The sequence below is a fragment of the Poecilia reticulata genome, linkage group LG21, assembly GCF_000633615.1.
Source record: "Poecilia reticulata strain Guanapo linkage group LG21, Guppy_female_1.0+MT, whole genome shotgun sequence".
NCBI classification, from domain to species: domain Eukaryota; kingdom Metazoa; phylum Chordata; class Actinopteri; order Cyprinodontiformes; family Poeciliidae; genus Poecilia; species Poecilia reticulata.
The window spans coordinates 507,137-517,031 of NC_024351.1; the positions used below are offsets into that span (position 1 = coordinate 507,137).

Consider the following 9,895-nt stretch of genomic DNA (forward strand, 5'->3'; position numbering starts at 1 on the left):
ACAGGGTGAGAAACACTGGACTACAGGAAGGAAGCGGCATGGAGGACAGGATGGTCGCCGTTTATCGTGCTGCTAACGATCCGGCTGCTAGCTACTAGCTACTAGCTGCTAGCTACTAGCTGCTAGCTACTAGCTGCTAGCTACTAGCTGCTAGCTGCTAGCTACTAGCTGCTAGCTACAACATCGATGTCACGCACTTTAAAAACGGATTTAATGGTTTAATGCATCTTTGGATTTATTTTTAATATTGAATAAAAAACCTAAATAATCTGCAGAATGAACCATTTTTAAATCCAATTAATCATCAGGATAATCAATAACTAACCATTAGCTTCAGCCTCACTAGGCCGTCAGACGGTCTAGTTAAATCCCAGAGGTGCTGAACCAGAGCGCAGCGTCACCATGGCAACCACAGAGCGTTTTATTGAAACATTTAGAAACATCTGAGCAGAAAGTTTTTCTTTTGGGAACAGAGGCGTTGAAGCTGCTGATGTCATGACTCCGCTCAGCCAATCAGAGAGCATCTGATCAGGAAGCGGCGCGGCGGTCACACAGCTCAGCGCAACTCACCCTGCAGCTCCACAAAGTTGTCCTGCAACCAGCGGCGGGCGGCATCGGCGTCATGGAGGTCGCTGATGGTCAGCAGGTTGGCGGGGACCGGCCCCGTGTATCTGCGGCAGGACCAGTCAGGATCCAGCTGGCTGTTGGTGACCGGCTGGGAAACATCAACTCCGGTGGGGCAGGGGAGCTGCAACGGCAACCGGCTGGTCAGGCAACCAGAAACATGGCAACCAGAAACATGGCAACCAGAAACATGGCAACCAGAAACATGGCAACCAAATAAAGTTGCTGCTTCAGCACAAACTGGGAGCTATGAAGTGTCCCGGATGATCAGGGGGAGAGCTGGAGGACAATAATATTAATACTCATCATCTGGTTCTAAATACGCTCACGCTTCTGTCTGAGGGCTTCCAGCGGCGGCCTACAGGTGGCGCTGTGCTGAGAAAACAGGAAAACTCCAAAACAAATAAAAGTGAAACATTACGGAGCCCTGTAGGGGACAAAATGTTTCTGTTGCGTTTCCTCGCAGTATGTTTACTGCGATATTTGCTGTTGATTGGAAATCAATGTATTCGCTGCGGGTTTGTTCGTGTTGGTTGGGATGGAAACGACCCTTCAACCACTCAGAACCGTCAGATGATTTATGGTCCCGCCGCCATAATAACGCAGAAATAGTCCAAATAGCTTGGATGTGGTTTTATTCCTACTTATGGAAAGTTTCTGTTTGTATCAGAGGTTTGTGATGCATTTCTATCCTGAAGAAAAAGATATAAAACTTCAGATATTCCACAGCGAGATATTAAGAAACACGGAAAAACCTCATATAATAGCAGAAAGTACGATGGCCACCGTAAGAAAGGCTTACAGTTATAGTCACAGCACATGAGCTGATCAGGACATCGCTGCGAGGGAACGCAAAGGATAAACATTTCCCCTTGTCCCCTACAGGGCTCCGTAAAAAACGATGCAGCTGCAAAAAATGCAGCATGCAGCAAAACCAACAGAAACTTTGGAACTGGCTCCACTGGACGTTAGTCCTCCAGACCACCAGGGGGAGCCGACCGTTATCATCTGGGACCAGACTCAGGAAAGACGGGATGTGAGGAAGAAAGAAAAGGTTTCACTATGCTTCATGTCTTTTTCCGACTCCACACTACCCCTAGCGGTCTGGAGGACTACCGCCTAGCTAGTTTATAACGCTCAGAGCTGGAAACTGTCGCCAACCGACTTTTCCTGTGGTTTAAAATACCACAGAAGAAGTCGGCGGTTTCTAGCATAGACATAATATAAGAGTAGACCCCGCATTGGCTGCTCCGGCGCAGGAAATGCGGCGGCCATCTTGGAGAGGTCGTCCCTCCWACTTTGCTCAACCAAAACAGCAGAAGATGCCTCAGCACTGAGGGATATTGTTGTTCTGATCTATGGATTATTGATGTGAGGGCTCCACAGACAACATTTCACAAGTAAGATGGACATATTATTGTGTATATATTGTGATTATAATATTACTTTACTGTATTTATGTCCACCAGCGAGATACCAGCTAATATTAGCTACAGTGTTTGGTGTAATACGAGTTCAGCCGCTATGAAGGATAACTGAGATTCTGTAAATCTAAAATAATTAATTATTCTCTAACATTGACTTAGATTATCTGACACAAGAGTCTATATTAGAAATGAAACAATATAACACATATTATAAAACTTATATTATGTGTTATAACATTCACCAGCAAAGTTTACACAGGTGGTAAAGACTATTATTTATATGTAATTCTTTCACTAGTAAAATAAATCCCAAATCTTCCGTTTTTGTTTTGAAGGTTTCCTAAAGACACGATGTGAGGAAGAAGAGGGAGAATCTATAAAGAGAGACGGATTCACTGCAGGATGAATCTCACATCGGAGTTTGGACTCAATCTCAGCTGCTGGATCTCTGAAGAACTCGTTGGGTGGAAAAAACATACATATATAAACATGTATCCCATATTATTCAGTATTAATCATTATTTGTGTGTGTATAGTTATATAAATATGTATTGATCTTACTAAATAATGTATTAAATAAATGATGAACGGCTGTGTGCTTTGTAATCTGCTCATCATTCATCAATATCAGAATATTACATTCCTATTCTATTGTTATAGCCACTAATATTTAAATATGCTGAACTATGTATTAAAACATATTAAATAATACAAATGTTTATAAATGTAGCTTTGATAGATGTTTGAATATGGTTTCCAGTAACAAAAAAGCTGTTATGATCGATTAAATGCTCTGATACGTCATTGAGCTGCTAAACACGTAACGCTGAGTGGAGTGGTGGACCGCTCCAAGATGGCCGCCCGCTCCAAGATGGCCGCCCTAAATCTCGTCAGCGACAACAGGCGAGAGCGGCCATGAGGGTCTATCCTTATGTCTATGGTTTTGCCTCCTTTAGGTCAGGGTTGATTTTGAGTTCCCATATTTCCCAGCAGCCCCAGCAGCATGCTGGTTCCTGTGGTTCCTGTGGACCGGCGCCCGGCTCACCCGGTACTGCAGGCCCGTACAGAGGACCAGGAAGTCGTAGGCCACCTTCTGCCCATTTGACACCAGGACGTATTTGGATTTCCTGTCGATCCTCACAATCTTCCCCTCCACCACGCGGGTGCAGGACAGCAGGAAGGTCTGGGCCAGGTCTCTGCTGCTGAAGGCGTGGCTGCAGGACACGGCAGGAAGTCACTGTGATGTCATTTCCTGCCTCAGAAGGCTGCAGGAATAAAACCGAACTGGAACATCTCTGCATGCAGCACCTGGTGGACAGGAAGCCAACGTCCTCATGGTCGTAGTTTCCAGGGAAACCGTGAGTGGAGATGAGGGTGAGATTGTTGAACAGCAGATGAGAGCTGGAAGAGGACAAGCAGAACAGAACCGGATGGAACCGGGTCCAAATGAAGCAATGAGACATTCAGACTGCTCACTCTGAGACCAGAAGCAAAAACAATACAGCAGAAATTCTGACCAATTAATATTTATTGGTGCTGAGACTCCATGTTTAGCATCGACATGCTAATTTTGTTAGCATAACTTCTGACAGGCTCCGATCAGATCCGTTAGGAGCAGAAATGATCCGATAGAAGCAGCTGGTGGTGGATGTAGCAGCGCAGCAGATTTACAGTTGTACCAGAAACACAAGAACACAAAGGTTCCGGTGGGAACAAATCTCCGATTAAATGTGTTAAAATGTGAATAAGAAAATCTTTGATGGGAAAATGTCGGCATGATTAGCTAACATTCACTGCAGTCCAGACGTTGTTCTGTCCAACCCGAGACGATGCCGAGGACCGCCATCAGCTCGGCTGCCTGGTTCTGGTCTGGACTTCCAGAACCAGGCTCTGTCCTCTGCAGGTTACACCAAGTCTGATGTCAACCTGTCCTGTAAACCAGGAAGTCGTCTGCTGCCTCCATCAGGGTTGTCATGGAAACGATCCAGGCTCTGCAGGAGGAGCCGCAGCAGAACCGGTTCTGTTTGTTCCGTCTGCAGGTTCATTCTGAAACAGAACCAGATGGGTTCTGTTATCAGGCGACGCGCAGCGGGCCGAGAGGCTCCTTATCTGAGCGACCCGACCCGGTGATGAGGTTTGGGTGGAGCTGATAAGGCCCGGCGGGCCGGCCTGACCCGCCTCGGCAGAACTCTAACTGCCTCATTAGAGGCGGCAAACAGATCCAGCTGCTCCTCATCCTCACCCTGGTACCGGACGGCGGTATCATGGTTGCCTAGCAACTATCTGCAGCCGCAGCAACTCGTTGCTCCTGCTGCGGCGCCGCTTCACCTGCTGCAGCATCAACCTGCTGCAGCATCAACCTGCTCCTAAATCTGTGCTAAAGCTTTAAACGGACCTAAAACATCCGACCCGACCTGACCCGGTCACCAGAAACAACCGGGTTCTGGTTCTGGTATGAACAGCCGGGCGTTTTCACCTCAGAAACCTGAAACTCACCTGAAGCTGAGCTCCTCCAGCAGGGACAGGCCGGTGTCTGAAGCCCCCACCACCACGATGCTGGCGTTCACCCTGACCTTCGGCTCCAAGGTCAACTTCCTACTGATCAGGCTGAGAGCGAACGGCACCTGCAGGGGACAGAGAGGACAGCGTCTGGAGCTGGTTCTGGTCCGGCTGGTGGACTCTGCAGGCTGGGAGATAAAAACTGATTTCTGCTCAACATGAGAGCCGACTGATAGCGCTCCATTAGCCGTTCTGATCAGAAACACGTTTCTGCTGGTTGGACACAGATTTAGTCGTCCTCTCTGTGGCTGGACTTGGAGGGAGCCGTCGTTCGTCCCATCTGCTTCGTCACCCATCACACCTGACAGAATGACGTTAGCAACGCAGAGTCCCTGGGTGTAAAACAGGCTGGGTTACAGCAACATGCTAGTTAGCCAATGACCATGCTAACACGCTAACTTCAACCAGGCTGACCCCATCATGTCGGTAGAACCAATCAGAACGTGGTCCAAACATCACCACCTTTAGGTCTCTATAAAAGAACCAATGATTCTTTTATTTTGAAAGTTTTCCACTGTAGTTTCCTTTCAGGTAGCAGTTTGTAGATTGATAAGCATGTTTTTGATTTGCTGTTATTACCGAGATGAAGACAGATCTTAGAGCAGAGGCAGCAATGGGACTTCCTGATTGCCTGCTGCAGGGCAGCCAATGAAATGCCTGCATGTTTCAATGAAGGTGAGGAGATGATCGGATGAAAACTGATGTCTCATCTGCATGTGAGGTGGAGCAGCTGCTGCTGTGCAGAGGAGCGGGTGGTGTAAATCATCCTGAGGAAGAGGAGGCTGAGACAGAGCTCAGGATGAAGCTCTTATCAGCAGCTCTGCGTCACAGAGACGACCGCTGGGCGTTCTGGGCCTGAGTGACGTGAGCCGGGCCTGCATGGTGAATGTGTGGACAATAAAATAAATCAAAGCTGCAGAGACATCAGCTGGTGAGGAAGATTAGAGGAGACAAAGAGACACGTTTAAACATCAGGAAAATGGTTAATCTGGACCATTACAGACCACACAGTTCAGTCTACAGGCAGGAAATGACTCCAGTTTATTGAGCAGAACCCGCTCTGGAACGGCAGGGGACTAAGAAGCTAGCACCGCTAACCCTAAAGCACTACAATAAATGTTAGCAGCGCTAACCCTAAAGCACTAAAATAAATGTTAGCAGCACTAACCCTAAAGCACTAAAATAAATGTTAGCAGCGCTAACCCTAAAGCACTAAAATAAATGTTAGCAGCGCTAACCCTAAACCAGGGGTCCCCAAACCTTTTCCTGAGGGCCACATAACTTCTCCCTCCTCTGCTGGGGGCCGAGTCAGTTTGTAACAGAAAAGGTGTGACGATTGCAGGAGTGACTACATGTCAAAATGTATTGTTTTCCAGAAAGCACAATCAAATAACCCTCTCTGGGTTCTTCACAGAAAAAATCCAGGAAGTATTATAGTCCGTATTTTCCTAACTACGAGCCGCACCGGACTATAAGCCACAACCCCAAAGTTGCTTTTTAAAACCAACATACACATATAAGCCTCAGATATCTCTGCCGCTCCAGGTTTTCCACAGCGATGCAGCAGCAGCAGAGGAGGACGGACAGCCAACATCTGAGTCATTACAGGTCAACTGAATACCACATTTATTACGTTGAAAAAGAAAAAGTTGCCAAGTTTAGATTTAACTGAACTGATTACGGTAGTTTCTGAACTGTAACAGTCAAAGTGCTGATCCTTCTACTAGCATGAGCTAAACCAGTCAGTGCTCCCAACCTGTTTATTACCGCGGACTGGGGGGATGGGGGGAGGGAGGAGGATGAACAGTCAGATGAGGCTCCTGCATGTTGGTGTCCCACTAAATACTGAATATGCCCTATTTGGGTTGTCTTGGCCGTTTTTCCTGACTGGGAACGAAAATCCAACCTGCTGAATGTGACGGCAGCCAATCAGAGCGCGGTGACGTCAGAGCAGAGGGGAATCCCAAACAGCTGACATATCGGAGATGATATGTGGAAATGTTTATTATTAAATCTAAAGATCATTATTATGTTTATTCAGTTAAAAATGTTAACTATGAAAAAACATTCACCTCCAAATCATAGAGCAGCAAATAGAGCGGCTGCTCCCGTCGTCTTTCATCCACCGCCTTTTCTTTTTGTTACGTCTTTTATCTCTTAAAATGACTCCACAAACTATCACTATTGCTTCTACATCGTCATCCGTGTTGGTTATTCTAAATTCCCGCCATGTTGGGGGTTTTACTGGATTATCCTCTGGAATCGGGATGTTCTGACTGGAATCGGTTCGTGTTGCTCCTCCTGCCTTGGAAACACGAACCGATCAAACTTGTTGGACTTTATCAGCTCTGTGGTCACAGAGGTTTGGAGAATCGGCCGACATTCTGAAATCTTTCYGTCTAAACCAGACTTAAGACTCACAAGCTCTACTCATCTCCTCTCGACCAAACGCTCTGACTCTGGTCGCTATGGTAACGTTTATATATCTCTTCTAAATAACAGATGTGCCACAAAAACTAACATTTTTCTTTTGTGAACATTTTAACTCACGATACTGACTAATGGAGCCCTGAGCTTGTTTCTCTGCAACCAGACGGTTCATCAGGGAGTGATGGGAGACAATAACACCCGAAGTGTTGCTCATACCCACAGCCTGCTTGGTCTCTACGTGGTGAAGCAGCTTGAAGCTTCATTGCCTCATTAGCAGCCGGTTGCTGCATGTTACGCAGAGCGGCTTGTAATGTGGGACTCACCTACCGGTCCGGGATAAATCCATTCTCCTGTCTCTTCTCTGGGCCTTTTCCCCTTTGCAAAGAAACTTTCCAAAGACATCTGATCTGTTTCTTACTCATTTTGCTGCTTGTGKSCTCAATGKTGGMSYRCAAGTAACCAGACTTCCAATGATTCACTTCCTGCTAAAGAGCCCCCTGGTGGTTGAAGAAAAATCCACATATAAACGGCTTATAGTCCAGAAAATACGGTAAATGAAAAAAGAAATCTGAATGCTCTCTGGTATTGTTCAGGGGGCCGGATCAAATGTAGAGGCGGGCCGGATCTGGCCCGCGGGCCGTAGTTTGGGGACCCCTGCCCTAAAGCAATAAAAATAAACATTAGCTGTGCTAACCCTAAGGCACTAAAAATAGTCACTAATTCTGCTAATGCTAATCGCTATTCCATCTATCCATCCATTTTCTGCACAACCTTGTCCCTAGTGGGCTGTTCCAACATGTTAGTTAGGTGAAGATGACACTAAATTCAATCATGAACATGAACAATTCATTCATGTGAATTTCTGTGTATTTTAGTTCCCACCTGTCGTTTGCTCATTATTCTGTAAAATTAATTAAGTTTTATATACTTAACATTTGATGAATGAAAAGAAAAAGTGAGAATATGAGGAGAGGAAGCATAACTGTTGCATAAGCAGTCTTCAACCCCTTCAAAATAAGAGCATGATAATAAACATTAAACCTGAACATTGAACTATGTCAAACTGGAATTTCACAAAGCAACATTTAGGATTTATCAGAAAAAATAAATGCTAAGCTAAGAGTGGTAATCGAAACAAGCTACCAGAAGTTGTGCTGAGAAGTCACATGACTGTGTTGCACCAATGTGGAGCCTTTTAGATAAATCTCAGATCCTGAGGATGAAGGTGAAGCTGCAGAAGCTGCTGCAGGTTCTGATGAACAAACCACAACCAGAACTCCCGCTCAGCATCACCTGTCACCAGGCAGATTGAGAGCTTTTCATTTCCTGGTTTTTAACCCTAAGCAGTGTGTGGCGCCCCCTGGTGGCTGCTGCCCGGCCCACCTGTTCCTCTGTGATCCTGCGGGACGGGGCGTTCATGCCGAGCTCCTGCAGCGGGTACACCACCTGCTGGCGGGGCCGGACCGGCACCGAGTAGTTCAGGATGAACGCCAGAGGGTGGAAGCAGGAGGTCTGAGGGGAGGGGCAAAGGTCAACCAGGTTCAGAAAGGAGGTCAGGCTGGCCCGGTTCTGGTCCGCTCACCTGCTCTCCCAGCAGCGGTGAGTAGGCCCTGTGGTACAGGCAGGACCGTTGGGCCAGCCGCAGCACCTCCTTCAGCCAGTGCCGGGTCACATGGTAGCAGCAGGGCTTCAGCAGGAAGTGCAGCATCTGAGCGTGCTCCTGGTAGCCATGGCAACCAAAGCTGATGAAGCTGTCGATGTCGTAGTGAGCTCGGAGATACTCCACGTCCTGGAAGATGCGGCGTGCGGTGAGAAGGGGGAGACGGCGCGTCCCGCCTGTGGCAGAGGGGGAGGGGCTACCTGTTCGTCCCTGATGATCATCACGCCGACCAGCTGCCGCTCCACCAGAACCACGAAGGCCTGCAGAGGAACACCATCCTGACAGGAAGCACACACCTGGTCAGACGCAGTAACACTGTTCCCACCCAATCAGAGCAGGAGGCACTGCAGCTGCGTTTCACCACGCTAAACTCAGACGAAGGGTTCTATCTTTGTTTTAACAAATAAAATATCTAAACTGTTTAACTCTGCAATATTTGGCCTTGCGAGGATTTGCTGATTTTGCATGGATGTCCACAATAGTTCACAAGAAACTGGAGGGACTGAATGATATAATTTGGTGGTAAACAGAGAAAAACTGCATTGATTTGATTGACAACATAATGGTTAAGCAGTTAATGTTTAGTCAAGAATCTAGAGGGCCGCAAAAAAAGCTGTGGTGGGCCAGATTTTCCCCACGGGCCTTGAGTTTGACACACATGGGTTATAAAACCATCTCACTCATACACGCCCCCCGGTGGTCAGGAGGCGCACTACTGAGCCTTGATCCATACTCAGCAAGTGACTTCTTCAGAAAAAAGCAGCTAGATTTGTTGTTTCTATGAGTTTATCCAGACTCACCGGGTCGCTGTGGCTCCGGTAGAAAGAGCCCAGATCCTTCAGAACCGAACAGGTAAGATTCAAACTCTTCAGCAGATCAGAAACAGCTTTTCTGTCTTCAGGGACCGCCTGCCTCACATCCACAGTCCTTCAACAGAGACAAAATGGTTTCCACTAGAACACTGCTTATGGACCGTCAGAATCTGCTTCTAACCGTCAGAATCTGCTTCTAACCGTCAGAATCTACATCCGACCGCCAGAATCTACATCCGACCGCCAGAATCTACATCCGACCGCCAGAATCTACATCCGACCGCCAGAATCTACATCCCACCGTCAGAATCTGCTTCTAACCGCCATAATCTACATCTGACCGCCAGAATCTGCATCCGACCGCCAGAATCTACATCCCACCG

The 9,895-nt window shown here is 47.2% G+C and overlaps 1 protein-coding gene across 1 annotated transcript in view; it reads right to left on the minus strand.

Moving 5' to 3' along the window:
* Positions 1-9,895, minus strand: part of cfap61 (cilia and flagella associated protein 61) — a 23,231-nt gene that overhangs the window by 3,150 nt on the left and 10,186 nt on the right. Inside the window, exons 11-18 of the mRNA XM_017302093.1 lie at positions 9,501-9,627; positions 8,901-8,978; positions 8,623-8,829; positions 8,424-8,552; positions 4,548-4,675; positions 3,360-3,452; positions 3,097-3,265; positions 564-748 (exon numbers count right to left, since the gene is read on the minus strand). Of these exons, the coding sequence (XP_017157582.1) occupies positions 564-748; positions 3,097-3,265; positions 3,360-3,452; positions 4,548-4,675; positions 8,424-8,552; positions 8,623-8,829; positions 8,901-8,978; positions 9,501-9,627 (1,116 nt within the window). The remainder of the gene's footprint in view (positions 1-563; positions 749-3,096; positions 3,266-3,359; positions 3,453-4,547; positions 4,676-8,423; positions 8,553-8,622; positions 8,830-8,900; positions 8,979-9,500; positions 9,628-9,895) is intronic.